We start from the raw sequence: 18,669 nt of genomic DNA, 5'->3' as shown, positions 1-18,669 counted from the left end.
AAGTCGCCGAAGGTTGAGGGAGCTGGGACTTCAGTCTGAAACGCATGTTCCAGGAAGTCCGCAGGTACATAGGCCGTGCATACTGGCCTGTCACCCCAAGTGTCCGTCTACTAAGGGCCAGACTTTGCCTGCGCCTCTTCGCTCCAACAGAACCCGCACCACGGCCCGCCGGGCAAGAACTTTCTGCACCTGGTTGAGTACCGGCCCCTGTTCCTGCCGCTGCCCCTGGCCTGCCCCGCCCCGCTCGTGCTCAACCCCATGCCCAGCTTGACTCAGAACTCAGCCACACCCCTAGCCCCAACTGGCTCGCGCCTCACCGCGCTTCCAGACACGGACTCTAGACTACAACTCCCGAGATGTCTCGGGCACCGATCGGCCCGAGAGCTCCCCGGCCGCTGATTGGCTGCGCAGCGGGGACGTGGGCGGGGACGGCCGCGGGCCGTGGCGACTGTCTGCACGTGCGCGCGACGGGCGGCCGGATGGCTGTGCTCCGCAGCCTGGCGGCGGTCGGTGCGGTGCCGGGGCTCTGGTGGGGGGCGGCGCGCGCGGCGGCGGGGCTCGGGGGCCGCTGCCCCAGAAGAGGTTACGCCGCGGACTCCGCACAGGTGAGAAAGTTCAGGTTCCCACCGAGCAGGTCCTCAGGGCTGGGGATGGGGCCGGAGCCGCCGGGAGGGAGGGAGGGGCCGGGCCACTCCGGCATCCCCGGCCTCCTGGGAAATGGCTTTTACTAGGCCACTGACCTCGGTGCGCTTCGTTCTTTCCCAGAGCACGAGTGTCCCTGGCGCGTCCCGCCTCCCCCTCAGTCAGGGGATTTGCCGTGCCTTCGGCCTGAAAGAAAAGTTACTCCAGCTAGAGAATGAACAAAACAAACCCAAAACGCGCACCAGGATTGTTTCTTGGCCGTTCGCTGCTTTCATCTCCAAAGTTACTCCGCGATTTCTGTGTTTCTGTTTTCCTGGTCAGAGTGTGATTCTTGCATTTCCTCTGTGATTTTTCAGGATGAGAATCTTTCGGTTTTGATATTTCAGCTACATTTGAAAGAGATTTGGGGACTCGCGATAGACTCCCCTCTGGGATCCGCGCCTATATAAACGGACAGCCCAGAGATAAATGTGGGTTTTGTGCGACTTTTTTACTTTGGTTCCATTCGCTTGTGGGCCGTGCTTATAATGAGCCTCTGTTACATGCAGAACGTAGGGGAAGCTCTGAGGGGCTAGAGGAAGAGAACTGGTGCAGGGTCCCCAATTTGTCCCGGTGCTTAAGTGATAATTCCACAACTTTGGAGGTAGATATAACCCTGTAGTAAGGAAGCTGAAGCTTGGAATCAAGTTTTTAAGTACTTTTCTTTGTAAGGTCAAACAGCTGGTGGACAACTGTGCCAGGACCCTAATAAGGCAGGTAGTCAGATCTGTCACCCTCACTTCCCCCTGGGCCATTTGTCTTTTTTTTTTTTTTAAGAGGATTACTTCGTTTTCTAAAATCACAATTTCTGTGTGTAATGATGATAGTATTGTACATTTATGTAGTGCTTTCACGGTAACCCTTTGATAATTTTAAATACTTATTTTTAAAAACAGCACTTTGTGCCACACAGTTCACAATTACTAATTTATACAATTTTTATGACAACTCTATGAGGTAAGTACTGTTATTCCATTTTACAGATGGAGGGACTGAAGCACAGAGAGGTTAAGCAACTTGCCCAAGGGTGTACAGCTGGTAAGTGGTAGAATCCGGAATCCAGGGCAGTATGGTGCCAGAGTCCTAGCTCCTAACAGCTATGTTATCACTGTTCTCATTTTTGCATATGGAGCAGCTAAGATTCAAAGAAGTTAAGTGACTTGACTAGTGCCACAGAGCTAAAAGTGGCCATGCTGGAAGCATGGAATGAGACTATTTTGGTAAAAGGACTTTTTGTCTTATAACGATTGTATTGACTCTAGCATCTTTGCAGGTGATATTTCCAAGTGACTTTCTGATAGAGTAGAAAAAGGGAAGAAAGACATGTAGCGTCAGCATTTCAGAGTACTAGCTTTAGAATTGAATCCTGCCTGTACTGTTTACTAAATGACTTAAGGCAAATTACTTAGCTTCCTAAGCTTCAATTTCTCCATCTATGCATTGAGGATATTACTTACCATGCAGTGTTTTTGTAAGAATATCTGTAGGGTATTTTCTCTGATATATGTAGGGTACTTTGCACAATGACTGGCAGATAGTAAGTTCTCTTAAATGTGGAAGTGATTGGAGTAGACAGTAGACAGTTCTAATGCTGTTGTTGAAAACATACCAAACCAATTCCAGGTTAGAAGCAAAAATACAAAGGAACATCTTAGTAGCCCCTTCACTTCAAACTACACATTTTGGGGCACCTGGGTAGCTCAGTTGGTTAAGTGTCTTGACTTCGGCTTAGTTCATGATCTTGTGGCCGGTGAGTTTGAGTCCTGCATCGGACTCTGACAGCTCAGATTCAGGATTCCATGCCCCTCCCCTTTCTCTGTCTGTCTGTCTGTCTGTCTCTCTCTCAAAAATAAACATTAAAAATAAAACCTAAACCTAAACCATACATTTTATCGGTGCCACAGATAAGAACTTTAGGATTTGGCCTAATACCCAGGACTAGTTAAAAACAAAAGATAACAAAACAAGTGATAGCAGAAGAAAAATCAGAACACAGATACAGAAGAGAATGAAAAGAAAAATGAAAAAAAAAAAAAAAAAAAAAGAAAGGAGGTCTCTTTCTATATAGATAACTTTGTTTAAAGAACTTAATAAACTTTATTTTTTAGAAAAGTTTTAGGTTTACAGAAAAATTGAACAGAAACTGTAGAGGAATCCTATATATATTCCCCCTTCCCCCAGTTTCCTGTGTTACTAATATCTGGGTGTTAATGTGTCACATTTGTTACAATTGTACCTTCACTTTCTTGTTACTGAGTGCTTGGTTTCTCTGTATACATTCATCTAAGGGTTGGAGGTGTATGATTACTCATTTATATAGTTAGAGATGAGGGAGCCTTAAAGACATTGCTAAATTGTCCTGAAAAAGGTTTTCGGTAGCAGGGTCTGTGGATTCTTATTTCTAAGAGAGCAGCTTTTGTGGCTATTTAGGATATAGGCATTAAAACTATGTATGGTTAAATTTTGTAGCCATCAGCACAAATGAGACATTTTATTTTTTTTAACTATGTAAGTTTTCAAAAATCCAAAACCAATAATATGAACCCATATAACCATCTCCCAGATTTAGCAGTTAATGACAGTTTGCCACACTTGCTTTGCTTATGTTCCTCCCCTCTCTTTTTTTTCCAGTGTTAAGCTTTTATTTTTTTATTTTTTGTTTTTTCCAGCTGTAAGATTTTAAAATGAATTGCTGATTTCTTATCACTTTACCCTCAGATTCTTCTGTGTGTACGTCTAAGAAAATGACATTTTAAACATAACTACAATGCTGTCATACCTAACAACATTAGTAATTCCTTAATATAACTTAATATCCTATCCTTTTATTTTAATGTTTATTTTTGAGAGAGAGAGAAAGGGAGAATCCCAAGCAGGCTCCGCGCTGTCAGTGCAGAACCCTCTGCAGGGCTTGATCCCATGACTTTGAGATCATGACCTGTGCCGAAATTGAGAGTTGGACACTTAACTGACTGAGCCACCCAGGCGCCCCCTAAACAATTTTTTTAATTTAAGTAATCTCTTTCCTCAATGTGGGGCTTGGAGTCATGACCCGAAGGTCAAGAGTCACATGCTCCACCAGCTGAGCCAGCCAGGCGTCCAAAGAATGATTTTTTTTTTTTAAAAAAGGACAATGTTCAGAGTGCCTGATTGGCTCAGTAGGAAGAGCATGTGACTCTTTATCTCAGGGTTGTGTGTTGGAGCCCCATGTTAGGTGTAGAGATTACTAAAAAAAAAAAAAATAAACTTAAAAAGGACAATGTTCAACTTTGTAAGTCCCAAGAAATACATATTGAGAGAGATACCATCATTTTTAAACTTTTAAATTAACAGGACCTTTGATAATTAACAAACTCTTTGATACATATGAAAATTATTATCGGCAAGCATAAAGTGCATTACCAGTGGCCGTGTAAGTTGACACATGTTTTTATTTTTTTACTTTAAGCTTTAAGTTTGTTTATTTATTTTGAGAGAGAGAGAGAAAGAGAGAATGAGCAAGGGAGGGGCAGAGAGAGGGGGACATAGAGGATCCAAAGCAAGGAGAGCCTGATGCGGGACTTGAACCCATGAACTGTGTGTGATATCATGACTTGAGCTGAAGGCCGATGCTGAACCGACTGAGCCACCCAGGTGCCCCATTTTTATTTTATTTTAGTATTTATTTATTTTTGAGAGAGAATGAGAGAGCGCATGTGAGTGAGCGCACAAGCAGGGGAGGGGCAGAGAGAGAGAGAAGGAGACAGAGAATCCAAAGCAGGCTCCAGACTCTAAGCTGTCAGTCCAGAGCCCAGTGTGGGGCTCAAACTCATGAACTGTGAGAGATCATGACCTGGGCTGAAGTTGGACGCTTAACCAACTGAGCCATCCAGGTGCCCTGATACATGTTTTTAGAAAACGTTTGTCAATAGGTTACACATCATTAAAATGTTTGTACTCTTTTTTTTTTTTAAGATGATTTTATTTTATTTTTAAGTGTTTATTTTTTAGAGGGGGGAGGGGACAGAGATGGGGACAGAGGATCTGAAGCAAGCTCTGTACTGACAAGAAGCCTGATGTGGGGACTTGAACTCATGAACTGTGAGATTATGACCTGAGCCAAAGTCAGTCACTCAATTGACTGAGCCACCCAGGAGTCCCAAAATGTTTGCACTCTTGACTTTTTTTTAAGTGTATTTATTTATTTTGAGAGAGAGAACACAAGCGGGGGAGAGGCAGAGAGAGAGAGGATCCCAAGTAGCCTCCATGCCCCAGCGTGGGGCTTGATCCCACAGACTGCGAGATCATGACCTGAGCCGAAATCAAGAGTCAGACACTTAACTGACTGGGCCACCCAGGTGCCCCTGCACTCTTGACTTATTACTCCTACTTTTATGAATCTAGCTTAAGGAAAAACCAGTAATCATGAAGAAGTTCTTTATAACATTATTCATAGTAGCAAAAATGTAGGAAAACGTAAGTATCCAAAATAGGGGGAAATATAATGTTAGTGGAGTATTCACTGAGAATTATGTAGCTAGAAATGATGTTTAGGAGATAGAACTATGTATATTGATATGGAAAGATAAATAAGAGATACCAAAAGTATTTAAAAAAAAAAAGGTCAGAAGGAAAAGAAAATAAAATATAATGCCATTGTGTGTTAGTTAACAGATAAGAAGTTATTACTATAGATTTATAAAAAGTTCCTGGAAACATACAAGATAGGAAACAACACTAAGTGGAAGAAGGAGACAAGAAACTTGAGAAATTTTTTATATCATCTATAGCAATTGAATTTTTTTTTTTTAACTCCGTGTGTGTTGTAATAAAATTGTAAAAGATGATTATGAAGGCTGTTGTAACAGATAAAAATATTTGAATGTCAAGCAAGAAGAACAGGATGTAAAATCGAACATATAAAGTGTAGTTGTAGCTATGTGATAAGCATAAGAATAGAAAAAGAAGAGTCTATGGTCATACCACCCTGAACACACCCAATCTCATCTGAAATCAGAAGCTAAGCAGGGTCAGACCTGGTTAGTACTTGGATGGGAGAAAACAAAGAGATGAGATTGGTTATGTTAAAGTGCTGGAATGTTTCTGAATTTCTGTATTTTCCACTTAAAAATTCTTTTATATTAATTATGTAAAGATAGTTTTAACCAAATACTTATATCCTTAAAAATACATGACAAGGGACTAATTCATTTTTATAGATGGATTTGCCTTATCAGAAATCCCATGTCCTCATTTTCTTTTTCTTTTTTTTTTTTTAATGTTTATTTATTTTTGATAGAGACAGAGCATGAGCAGGCAAGGGGCAGAGAGAGGGAGACACAGAATCTGAAGCAGCTCCAGGCTCTGAGCTGTCAGTACAGAGCCCGACGCAGGGCTCGAACTCACAAACCACAAGATTATGACCTGAGCTGAAGACAGATGCTTAACTGATTGAGCCACCCAGGTGCCCTCCATGTCCTCATTTTCTATTCAAAGCTCTAGGTGACCTGGGGATAATGAGGCACACCATTTTGTAAGGGTCTTTTCCTTCTTCCCCTTTGCCTCTTGACTCACGCTGTGGTGATTCTCTTTCCACTGTGCAGAGCGCGCCCACTTTTGGGTTCCTGTTGGACATCGATGGAGTGCTGGTGCGGGGTCACAGAGTGATCCCTGCTGCTCTGGAAGCATTCCGTAGGCTGGTGAACTCTCATGGGCAGCTGCGGGTGCCCGTGGTCTTTGTCACGAATGCTGGGAACATCTTACAACAGAGCAAAGCCCAGGAGCTGTCAGCCCTGCTGGGGTTCAAGGTGAGGCAGGTGGAGACATGGAAGCCCAAAGACGTGGTTCTGGTGGCACCCCCCTTCCAACTCTAAGCTGCCTTTCCTGGGTTCGGGCAGTGTTGCATAGCCCTCGGGCATGGCCAGTTGGGTCAGTACTAGAAAATAACTTGAAGTTCAAGCTTAGACTCATGAGTAGAGCCTCATCAGCATGGGCATTTTTTTGTATATCATTATGCGTTGAGCACAAAAATCCTGCCCATGGATTAGATAGTTTCAGTCTGCTGTCTTTGTATCCATTTCTTTTCTAGGCACCAGGATTGTCTGTTTTGGATTGTCAGCCCCTGGAAAGCAAGGGTCACATTTTCCTAAATCTCTGTATACCAGGTGGCACTCTTGTTTCTCATAAATAAGTTGTACACAACTGAATGAACACTGTCCCCCAAAAGCAGTCCCTTTTTGCCCATTTGGAGCTCCACTTGGTATATCAACATTGACACATCCTTCTTTGTTAAGGGTGGATTTAGTTTTTGGAAACAGCCCTTTGGAACCAAAAGAATAAATAAAGTGGCTGATTGACTGGGTTCAACATTGCTTGGGGGTGAATGCAGAGCAAAAGAGTACAACTGGTTCCCTTCTGTGCCTTCCAGAGAGGGTTCCAAAAACATTGTGAATATTGGCTGCATTGTTGGAGTTTGTATTATATAAATGTTAAAAAGTTAAGTCTTTAAGTAGAACTGAAAACAGAAAGTCAGAGGCATATTTCTGTGACGATGACAAAGAACATGCACATAAACCCTGTGGTCTCCAGTTGGAGGAACTGAGAACAGGTTTGGTGAGTGGTCAGAACCCACAACTAATGACATTTCCTGCTTGTTTGTTTTTTGTGGCAAGAGCCAAAGTAGGTTCTTTTCACACCTGTTTGGGTAGTGTCTAGAAGTGTCCGGGTGCCAGAAAAGGCTGCCCCCACTTTTTTTCTGCACAGATTTTTTTCCTTTCTAAGTGAAAGAAGCCACCTATCTCCCCATTATTTTCCCTCAACTGTTGTGTCACCTCTGCTGTCCTCTGTCTTTGGCTCTCTGTACAGGTGGAGCCAGACCAAGTCATTCTCTCTCACAGCCCCATGAAGCTCTTCTCCCAATATCACAACAAGCGGATGCTGGTGTCTGGGCAGGGGCCCCTGGTGGAAAATGCCCGAGTGTATCCTTTTGGTGATTCTTGCTCTGGCTGAAGAGGAGAGGACAGGACTGGAGTTTTTCCTTCCACGGCTGAGGGGGGACCATAGTGAGGTGTTCTGACTGCATGGTGCCAGAGCTTATGGGATATGTGGTAGGCTCTGGAGGGAGGGAGGATGGCTCCCAGGTATGGCCGGTCCTGGTTCCTGATAGTTTCCAAAATCCAGCCCACTGAATTGGAATCTACTGGGGAGCTTAAAATACAGGTTCTTGGGGGCACTTGGGTGGCTCACTTGGTTAAGTGCCTGATTTTGGCTCAGGTCATGATCTCACAGTTTATGGGTTCAAGCCCCGCATCAGGCTGTATGCTGACAGCTCAGAGCCTGGAGCCTACTTCTCAGATTCTGTGTCTCCCTTCCCTTTCTCTCTCTGCCCCTCCCCTGCTCATGCTTTCTTTCTCTCAAAAATAAATAAACTTAAAAAAAATATATATAGATTCTTGGTTTACTAGGTCTGAGATTAAAAATCAGCAATCTGTAGGTTAAAAGAGAAAACTAATTAGGTTTGGGAACAACTGCTCTAGCATTGTTCTTTGGGGTGCTCAATCAACTTATCAACTAATATCTACAGTGAACCTTTTGGGTGTGTGTACACTCAAGAGGCAGAAGACTTGGTCCCTGTACTCAAGCAGCTTATTCATTTGCTCATTTTGTGAACCTGTGTTGAGCACTTCCTCTGTACCAGCCCTGTGCTGTGTGCTCTGCAGGGGCAGGGAGACCAAGAGAAGCACATGGGGCTGTGTCTTCCTCAAAAGGTTCATGCTTGAGGAGGTAGGAGTAGCACACCCAGAAAGGATGCAGGAGTGTTTAAGATGATAATACATGATTGAAGACCAAGGAGTGCAGTACAGGTTCTGAGAGTCACAGGTGTTGGGAAGGGAGGATCTGGGAGTGGGAATGACTGGTGGCTTCATGGAGGGATGTGGCTGTGCCATGGGAGATGGTTATGGTTTTCCATGCGGGGAAGGAGGTAAGGATGCTGAAGAGAGCAGGGAAGACATGGATCCCCAAAGCAGGAGATGGGATTGGGACAGGGTGGGGAATGAGAAGAGGAAGAGTGGTGTCTCGGAAAGGAAACCTCAGAAGTAAGGGCAAGAGGCCAGCGAACTTATTTATGTGGGCAGGAGAGTCATTGCAGGTGTTGTTGCTGTTAGGGTGATCTAATGGAAGTATTTTTGAGAGATTCATTTTGAAAGTAATCTGAAACCATGCCCAGTTAAGATTTTAAATGGGAATTGAGGACAAGAAAATGGAGGCAGGTCTTGGAGAGGAGAGGTTGGTTGGCACTGGCATTCCACTCTTCGTGGGCTCCCCAAACTGTCTGAATCTGGCTTCTCCTCAAGAGTTAGCTCACGTCTGACTTCTCTAGACTCTGTCCAGCTACCAGCCCACTGAGGAGTCTCCTCTTTTGAACTCAACACATGTGGCAGCACTGTTCACAGAGTGCTGGTTTAAATGGGCCCTGGGCATGTAGTGAGCTTGAGGCCAGAGATTCTTGTGTGCTTCTGTGCCCTGGTAGTGCCCAGCATAGGACCTGGCACCGGAGTGTGCCCAGTGACCACCGATGCATTCAGTGATGGTGTGCATACATGCTCTGCCTGTGCAGTCATGGCTTGTCCTCCAGGATTGCCATGGGCCTTGCGGGGCTGTGTCTGGGCTCTCACTGGTTTACTCCTGTCTGGGGATTGGGTGGACTAGTTTGGTTGGGACTGTGTTGGTTCCCCTCACCTTAGAGGCATCTCCCAGAAGTGTCCAGCTTTGCTTTCCTAATCTTGCTGTAGACTGGGCTTTGAGAATGTGGTTACTGTGGATGAGCTGCGAATGGCCTTTCCTGTGCTTGACATGGTGGATCTCCAGCGGCGGCCAAAGACCACGGTAATAATGAGCATGCTCCTGGGTGTCTTGTGTTTAGTTTTGTCCTGTTATTCCCCACATGGGTTCTTCTTACCAGCCTTGCAACCCCTCCCACTAAGAACTTCATCTTATCCATCTTGGAGAGGCATATCTGGCCAAGGATTTTGTTCCCCAGATACACAAGGATGGCCCAGAAGAGCAACTGGCTCCTAAGGGCTTTCCTTTCTGCATCGTTTGTAATTAGCTGAGAATCCCTTTCAAAGCCTTAGCATTTCCAGTGAGGAGTTTTATATTTTACCAACTGGCTTTTTGAGTGTTGCTTGGGAGAATCATTAACCTTTGTGAAATTAATCATTGCTGCTACTTTATACTGAAGCTTGCTATGGAAAGTTGTCCTTATGAGAAACAGCTTGCTTTTAAAAGTAACCAGCAATTCTGAGTATGTCCATATTCCTTTCGGGTTTGGCTCTTATTTGAACCACTGATTTGACTTGTTATCTCTTCTGATCACTAGTTACGGAGCCTCTCGTTGATCTTTTAGAGTATGACTGCCCGCCCTTGATGGCCTTTGGCCCCCCTTCCTCATGTGAACTCTATGTCATATGGCCTACAGTTTAAGTCAAACCACTGTCAAAATATGGAAAAATGTAGTTATAAACAAATAAGCTTAACTTTTGTTTATGTAGCCTTAGTCCTTTCTCTGGAGCTTTCTGATTGAATAGAGCACTTCATTGCCTTTGAAAGCTTTCTTCTAGGACCATGCAAATTATGTGGAGAACTAGAATGTCAGAGTTGGAACAGATCTTAGAGCAGCTCAGAGACTGAGCCCCGTGCAGAGGAAGGGACCTGCCCCAGGTCACATAGCTGGTTAGTAGTAGTGCCAGGACTAATAGTCTAGAAAAGGAACGGACTCCAGGAGATTGGTAAACTGAAGACTCCTGCCTCCTCATCTCATGTTGAGAGAAATGGTCCATCATGCCCTGATGGCCTCCCTTTTCTCCATAGGCTTACCTTCATCTGAGCTACCTGATTCTAGACTCTTGCTTGGCTTATAACTTACCTCCTGTCCTGGAGAAGGACAGCTGACTAGCCCTTCCTCCTGGGAGACTTTCATATGTGGGTTCCCTCAGACTGTTCTGTGGTAGCCCTGCTCTTTCTCTCTTTACTTTTCTTTGTAAATTTTTTTCCTCAGTCCTATCTGGCTTCTCCTTGGCTTGGACTAGGCCTGGGGGTGGTCTTTGATCTGTCTAAAGTGTGTCTTTCCTCCTGCTACCCCTTGAAACTGGTTGTGTGGCTGTCTGGTAGTGGACTGCGACTGTGGCATTAATGGGCCTATTCTTTGTCTCTTGGCAGCCCCTTCTAAGGAACGACTTCCCTGCCATTGAAGGTAATGAGGTCCTCTGCTGGGATGGATAGGCGTGGCTCTGGGTGCTTCTCCTTTTGGCCCTCCAGGCTGTCCTAGTGCTGCTCTGTGCCTACAGACTGGTAGGGTTGCTAGGGGCGTTGGATGTCAGGTCGTCTGGGTTCTAGTCTCAGATCTGCCACTTACTACCTCTGAGACATTTGTTTTTAATCTTTCCTTCCCCATGTCACTTGCCTTAGTATTCCAGAAAAATTGTAAGTGTAGAAAATCTTAGCATGGAAAGGCCCCCAGAGGTTATCTAAACCAGTGTTTCACAGCTGCATTAAACCCAGTTCTCCCTTGTATAACAAAAATACCATAATGTCCTCTTTACTACTCTGCAGTGAAGTTCACTGATACTGTATATTAATTGAATACATACTGAATAATACTGTATATTAAAAATTAACTAGTTCAACATAAGCCCTATTTATGTATGTATGTATGTATGTATGTGTTTTGAGAGAGAGTGTGTGAGTCGAGGAGGGTCAGAGAGAGGGAGAGAGAGAGAATCCCAAGCAGGCTCTGCACCATCAGTGCAGAGCCCAGTGCGTGGCTTGAGACCACAAACCATGAGATCATGATCTGAACCAAAGTCAGACACTTAACTGACTGAACTACCCAGCTGCCCCTAAAGCCCTAATTGTAAGAGGGAGAGATAAAACAAAAATTTTTTAGTAAGGTAATATGTACTTCAACATGTAAATGATTATTCAAGAAGACATAATAAAGTAGTGAAATAATAATACAAAACATGGAATCACCATGAATGTTACAGCTACAAATGCAGCCTGATATAAGTGTAATAGGTGTGATATAGGTGTGTTTTATTTGTGACTCAGAAATTAGGGGCAGCATTGTCATTGGTGAAGTGATTTTCCAAAATAGGGAACTATTGGTAAAGTTTTGAAAAGATAAAGTGCAGTCTTTTCTTGACTTACATGATAGTTGCATTTTTGGAAAATGAGTGTGTATGAAAACTCTACCAAAAAATACTTTATGTTTACATGTAGAATTAAATTAGGGCTTAAGCTCAATTAATTATAAATAGGTTTTTCACCTTTGTGAATGTCAGATGGAACACTCAAATGTTAATAGGGGCCAGTTTTTGATTGTTTAGTAGGAGTGTCCTGAGCATCTAGCATTCTTGGCCCCCTCCCATGATCCCTTGCCATGATCATTACAATTAAAATACATCCTCCAGGGGTGCCTGGGTGACCTAGTCAGTTAAGAAACCAACTTCTTCTGCTCAGGTCATGATCTCACAGTTCATGGGTTTGAGCCCTGTGTTGGGCTCTGTGCTGACAGCTCAGAGCCTGGAGCCTGCTTCGGGTTCTGCATCTCCCTCTCTCTCTGCTCTTCCCCCACTCGCTCTCTCTCTCTCTCTCTCTCTCTCTCAAAAATAATAAATAAACATAAAAAATAAAATACACCCTCCAGTTTCTAGAACACCTCCCTAGGGGGCAGTACTTCCCCCTTGAGACCACTGGTTTTGTTCAGTCGCTGGCCTTGTAGCTTATATTGGCAGCTACCATTTGCTAAGTGCTGTGTGTCCAGCATGGATTAAGTGTTTTATTACATCATTTTTATCCTAAACGATAGTAGGTACTGTTATTACATACTTGGGAAGGCCGAGGCTTAGAGAATGTAAATAACTTGCCCACATTCACAAAGGAAAATTAACAGGGACTTGGAATGCAGGTCTGTGTCACTCTGGATCCCCCTGTCCTAGCTGTTAGGTTTACAGGCCTCTGGGGCTCAGAGAGAAGTGACTGAGGAAGATGAGCCCTTTGCCAGGTACTTGTGAGTGAGGTGGTCAGGAGAGCATTAGTCAATCAGAGGAAGCAGGCTTGAGACTTGGCTGCTGGTTTTCTTTGTTTTCAACTCTTCTGTGAAGTACTGGCGAATACAAGTGAAAAGTGGGAGCCCTTAGGAAGTGCCTTCCTGGGTCCTGGGCTTTGTTCACCTTGGGTGAATGGGTGAGTGGCTCTTTGAAGGCTGGTTCTGGGAACTGTGCCCTTGCAGGGGTGTATACTGTGGAGGAAGAGCTTGTGGTTGGGTGGTGCCAGCTGGCATCAGCTGGCCTTCTAAGGGCCTTCCTCCTGCTAGCCACAGAGGGCAGGCAGAGTGCCCTGCAACCCTCACCTCCATTCCTTTACTCTTTAAAGGGGTACTCCTCCTTGGGGAGCCAATCCGCTGGGAGACCAGCCTGCAGCTGATCATGGATGTCCTTCTCAGCAATGGGAACCCTGGGACTGGTCTGGCAACAGCCCCCTATCCCCATCTTCCTGTCCTGGCCAGCAACATGGATCTCCTTTGGATGGCTGAAGCCAGGATGCCCAGGTGAGGACACAGAGTCTCTGGGTTTGACTGTGGTGGCCACTGCCATCTGTTGCCTGGGTGGTCCTGCTGACAGTTTCCTACCATCTGGGCGGTCAGTACTCTGGGCGGTCAGACCCCTGCCTGAGCAGAACCCATATTTGTCACAGAAACTTAATCTTCTGGGAGGATTTTCAATGGGTCACTTCTAATTATTAAACGAAAAGTATAGCTTACAGAACATTGAAGATATGTTGAGATGATCTTTAACACATGATCTTTGCCCTCCAGAATCTTAACAGAACATGTTATTTTTTTTTAAGATTTTTATTTTTTTTAAGTTTATATATTTTATTTTCAGAGGGAGAGAGAGAGAGGGAGAGAGAATCCCTAGCAGGCTCTGCATTGTGAGCCCAGAGCCTGATGTGGGGCTTGAACTCACGAACTGTGAAATCATGACCTGAGCCAAAATCAAGTCGGATACTTAACTGACTGAGCAACCCAAGTACCCCTTTTTTAAGATTTTTTATTTTTTAAAGTAATCGCTATCCCTAATGTGAGGCTTGAGCTCATGACCCCTAGACCAAGAGTTGTGCACTCCACCGACTGAGCCAGCTGGGCTCCCCCAGAACATGCTGTGTTTGCCTGTGGAGCCCAAATGATGGATGACTTCTGAGGCCAGCAGTACAGCTGCTCCTTGCATTGTCCCTGTAGCACGAGTTCTTTGTTGTTTCTTTCTGCCCTTAAGATGTAGGGGCAGGGTATGCAATAATTATTCTGATGATTGTGTAGGCCAGAGAGCTTGAGACCCAGTGGGTAAGTGACTTTCTCAAAGGCACATTGATATTGAGCAGGCCCATGTTCTCTGCTCAGCTGTTTAAACCTCATCTGGCGTGTCCTTTTTGGAGGCTAAGAACAGTCTAGGCAGCGCTTTTCCTAGCCCTTGAGGGCCTTCCTGGAAGGGCAGCTATGGCTATTGTGTACTGTATGGCTGCTCTTAATCTGCAGGCCCAAAGTCTAGAGTTTTCTTTCTCTGCTACTTACTGATTCCCAGTGCACTCTGTGAGTGATCCATCAACAGAGGGCAGCAGGCCCAACACTTGATGCGACTGAAGTCATGTCACTCATTAACTCCAAAGAGATGAGTGTTACAAGTGTTCCCTTGTTACTTTAAAAGATATATTTCTGCAAGGGCACTTGTGTGGCTCAGTCGGTTAAGCATCCAACTCTTGATTTTGTCTCAGTTCATGATCTCACAGTATGAGATCGAGCCCTGCATCGGGGCTCTGAGCTGAGCATGGAGCCTGCTTAGGATTCTCTCTCTGTCTCTCTCTGTCTGCCCCCACTTGTGCTTTCTCTTTCTCTCTCAAAATAAATAAATATTTTATAAAACGTATATTTCTGCATGCTGAGGTTAGATATTTTTTCTGAAGTATTCTTCCTATAGTTAGTGTGTGCTGACACTAGGTGAGAGGGGTTTGGTTATGTAGGCTGGAACTGAATAGCCAGGGGCAAATTTCAGTTTATAAACTAAATTTGAGATTGATTTTCTTTCTTTTTTTTTGTTAAGTGTTTTTATTTATTTACTGAAAGAGAGCGTGTGCAAGGGAGGGGCAGAGAGGGAGGGAGAGAGAGAATCCCAAGCAGATTCTGCACTGTCAGTACAGAGCCCGACGCAGGGCTTGAACTTGTAAACTGTGAGATAATGACCTGAGCTGAAACCAAGAGTCGTACGCTTAACCGACTAAGCCACCCAGGCACCCCGAGATTAATTTTCATTCAGTAATTTAAAAATTGAAAATAAAATTTGTCGCATAAATAAGTGACACTGAAATACAAGTTTGTTTTTTAATTATTATTTTTAAATTTTCTTTTTTTTTTTTTAATATATAATTTATTGTCAAGTTAGCTAATATACAGAGTGTACAGTGTGCTCTTGGCTTTGGGGGTAGATTCCCGTGGTTCATTGCTTACATACAACACCCAGTGCTCATCCCAACAAGTGCCTTCCTCAATGCCCATCACCCATTTTCCCAGCCCCCATCAACGCTCAGTTTGTTCTCTGTATTTAAGAGTCTCTTATGGTTTGCCTCCCTCTATAACTTTTTTTTCCCTTTCCCTTCCCCCATGGTGTTCTGTTAACTTTCTCAAGTTCCACATATGAGTGAAAATATATGATATCTGTCTTTCTCTGACTGACTTCTTTCACTTAGCATAATACCCTCTAGTTCCATCCACGTGGTTGCAAATGGCAAAATTTCATTCTTTCTCATTGCCAAGTAGTATTCCATTGTATGGATATACCACATCTTCTTTATTCATCCGCCGATGGACTTTTGGGCTGTTTCCATACTTTGGGTATTGTTGAAAGTGTTGTTGTAAACATTGGGGTAACATGTGCCCCTATGCACCAGCACTCCTGTATCCTTTGGATAAATTCCTAGTAGTGCTATTGTTAGGTCATAGGGAATTCTATTTTTAATTTTTTGAGGAACCTTCACACTTTTCCCTAGTGGCTGCACCAGTTTGCATTCGCATCAACAGTGCAAGAGGGTTCTTGTTTCTCCACATCCTTGCCAGCATCTGTTGTTTCCTGAGTTGTTATTTTAGTCACTCTGACTGGTGTGAGGTGGTATCTCAATGTGGTTTTGATTTGTGAAATACAACTTTAATATGTTGGACAGCATCTGTTAAGATTTGGTTTAGCAGCCAGGGATGAAAACCCGAAACAAAAGTGTCTTAAACAAGATAGAAGTTTCTTTCTTTCTCATGTTAAAGAAGTATGCGGTAAGCAGTCCAGGGCTTGTGTGGAAGTCCCACCTATCTGGGACAGGTTCCCTCTGTCTTCCTGCTGTGCAATCCTTGGCTCTTAACAGCATAATCCAAAATGACTGCCTGAACTCCAGCCGCCATATCAGCATTCAGGCAGCAGGAAGAGTGGGGAAGGATGGAACAATTTTATACTCCCCAATTTTACACTTGCTAATAGTTTAGCCCAGCACTTCTGATTTCATTGACTCTTTGCCTGTAGCTTATTCACATGGCTGCTCACCTCGCTGCAGTGGAGGCAAGGGAGTACTTTTTACATCGGGTCACAATATGGTAAGCTGCAAATTGACACTGAGAAAGAAGGGGAGAATGGCAACCAGTAGTTTCCACAAATTTAAAGCTGAATTTAAACTTCAGTTTGTGGAGTCTTGACTGCTTGGGTTGTAATCCTAGCTCTGCCATGTTGGGCAAGTTACTTAATCTTTATGCCTCAGTCTTCTCACTGTAAATGAGGGGAATGACTGCTCTCTCATGGGGTTATTCTGAGAGGTAAGTGTGGTATGCCATTTCTAGTGCTCAACAAATGTTAGTAGGTAACAGCAGGTCATAAAAATAGGTAATGTCATTCTTACTAGAAATAAGTTCACTTACCTGTCACCAACAGGGTGCTGGAGTGAAAGGTATAGGGTCCTGCTTAGGGCCTGTGAGGGGAGGCCTGAACTGCTGAGCTCTCTTCTCTGACAGGTTTGGCCATGGCACCTTTTTGCTGTGCCTGGAAACCATTTACCGAAAAATGACGGGCAAAGAGCTGCGATACGAAGGCCTGATGGGCAAACCCAGCGTCCTCACTTACCAGTATGCAGAGGACCTGATCAGGCAGCAGGCGGAGAGGCGGGGCTGGGTGGCCCCCATTCGGAAACTCTATGCTATTGGGTAAGTGCTGCTCCAGCTTCTCATCCCTTTCAAGGCTCCCCCTGCTCTTCCTCCATACCTGCTCACTCCCTTGTTTCCTTGTATCAAATGCACGCCAGTTCCACAGCTGTCCTTTGCTCTCTTTACCTTGTAACACTGAACTGGGTTTTTTTTTCTCTTTCCTTTTCTGGTATGGCTACCCCTGCCAGTGATAATCCTATGTCTGATGTCTACGGTGCCAACCTGTTCCACAAGTACCTGCAGATGGTGAAGCATGATGGGGCAGAGAAGCAGGGGGCTGGTGGCTTGTGGAGGCAACGACCCTCAGCAACGCAGAGCTGCGCCTCTATCCTGGTGTGCACTGGTGTGTACAATCCCAAGGGTCCAGAGCCTACCCAGCCTGTCCAGGGTGCAGAGGAGGCTCCATTCCATGGGCACCGGGACTTCAGCTTCAGCCCGGGGCTCATGGAGGCATCCCACATCGTGAATGATGTGAACGAGGCGGTGCAGCTGGTTTTCCACAAGGAGGGTTGGATTTTATAGTGAGGGCTGTGCATTGGAGGCAAGGGGGCAGGAGGGGTCCTGGAACATTATGGGAGTCCTGTTGACTAGCTTCTGGCCCAGATCGCTGGGCATCAAGTCAGGGCCGCTTCCTGTGACACTTTCTGCTGCCCCACGGGGTGTTATTAACTGGTCACTTAGAAGAAGACACTGTTTTTCTTCTCCTGCTGGGCAATAGCCACAGAATTGTATCTGGGTAGCATTTTGGGTAGAACAGTCAGGATTTTCTGGGCTCAGTTCCTGTCTGATTCTCCTGGCAGTCTGACCTCAGGCTAGTTCCTTTACCTCTGTGCCTCAGTTTCATCTCTCATTTCAGTAGGGACTTCTGAAAAAAGGGGAAGTGGTAGGAAATAATGTGGAAATTTCTACAGAGCCTTGCCTGCATTGAAGGCACTACTGCGTCACTGCATGCCAGCAAGGTATGTCGCTAACACTAAGATACTGCTTTTTATTGTATTTTAGCTTATTGCCCAGAGACTTTTGGGCTTATTTTTTTTAATTGAAATAATCATAATAAAAATTCATTATGCTGTCTATTGTGAAGTGCTTCTTGGAAGGTACTAGAAAGTCCGGTGGGGGAAGAGTAGTGGGTGAGCAATGTGGGTGATCTTGAAGTAAAGAGATTGGTGCCATTTTGCTCCCATAAGGTGCTGATGTCTTTGCTTTCCTACCTCTGTTCTCCCTCCCACCACCAACCCACCCCCGACCTGCAAAGCCTGAGTCTGTCTAGGAATTAGTTATGCCCAGGCTTTGGTATGTACTTGGCAACTTCTCTGATACGGAAAAAAAAGATCTTGCTTATGGTTTGTTCAGAAAGAACAAATCACACAGAATCCTGTGTGATTCTGGAAAGAATGTGTTTCTTATATTCCTTCCTCTACAAGCAATCCAATTTACTTTCCATGGTCTGTGTTGCCAAATCCCTTGGTCATTTCTTGCCCTTGTGTTACTCCAGCAGTCATTTGCATGTGACACAAAGCTGATGACTCCCTCCCCTCTTCTCAAAATACTCTTTACTTCTCTGTATCTCACTGACTTCCTGACCCTTTTGTTTGGATGCCTGGTAGTCATTCAGAGGGAAAGAAACATAGGAGATTGAGAAGGAGTGGCCAGTGAAATAGAGTCACAAGAGTCTAGGAAGCTGAGTGAACATGTTTCACAAAGGAGGGAGTGATGAGCTG

General features: G+C 44.6%; 1 protein-coding gene across 1 annotated transcript; it reads left to right on the top strand.

Annotated features, from left to right (window-relative positions):
* The first annotated feature begins 341 nt into the window (after nt 1-341).
* Nucleotides 342-18,022, top strand: HDHD5 (haloacid dehalogenase like hydrolase domain containing 5). Its single transcript, XM_019465038.2, has 8 exons — nt 342-605; nt 6,264-6,467; nt 7,525-7,637; nt 9,453-9,546; nt 10,879-10,912; nt 13,096-13,270; nt 16,760-16,948; nt 17,137-18,022. The coding sequence occupies exons 1-8, from the start codon at nt 357-359 to the stop codon at nt 17,468-17,470; spliced, it is 1,392 nt and encodes a 463-aa protein (XP_019320583.1). The 5' UTR covers nt 342-356; the 3' UTR covers nt 17,471-18,022.
* The last annotated feature ends 647 nt before the right edge of the window (nt 18,023-18,669 follow it).

Source organism: Panthera pardus, unplaced genomic scaffold, assembly GCF_024362965.1.
Source record: "Panthera pardus isolate Hobbes unplaced genomic scaffold, ASM2436296v1 HiC_scaffold_6, whole genome shotgun sequence".
Classification (NCBI taxonomy): domain Eukaryota; kingdom Metazoa; phylum Chordata; class Mammalia; order Carnivora; family Felidae; genus Panthera; species Panthera pardus.
The sequence above is the reverse complement of the archived record's forward strand: the minus strand, read 5'-3'. Positions and strand labels throughout refer to the sequence as shown.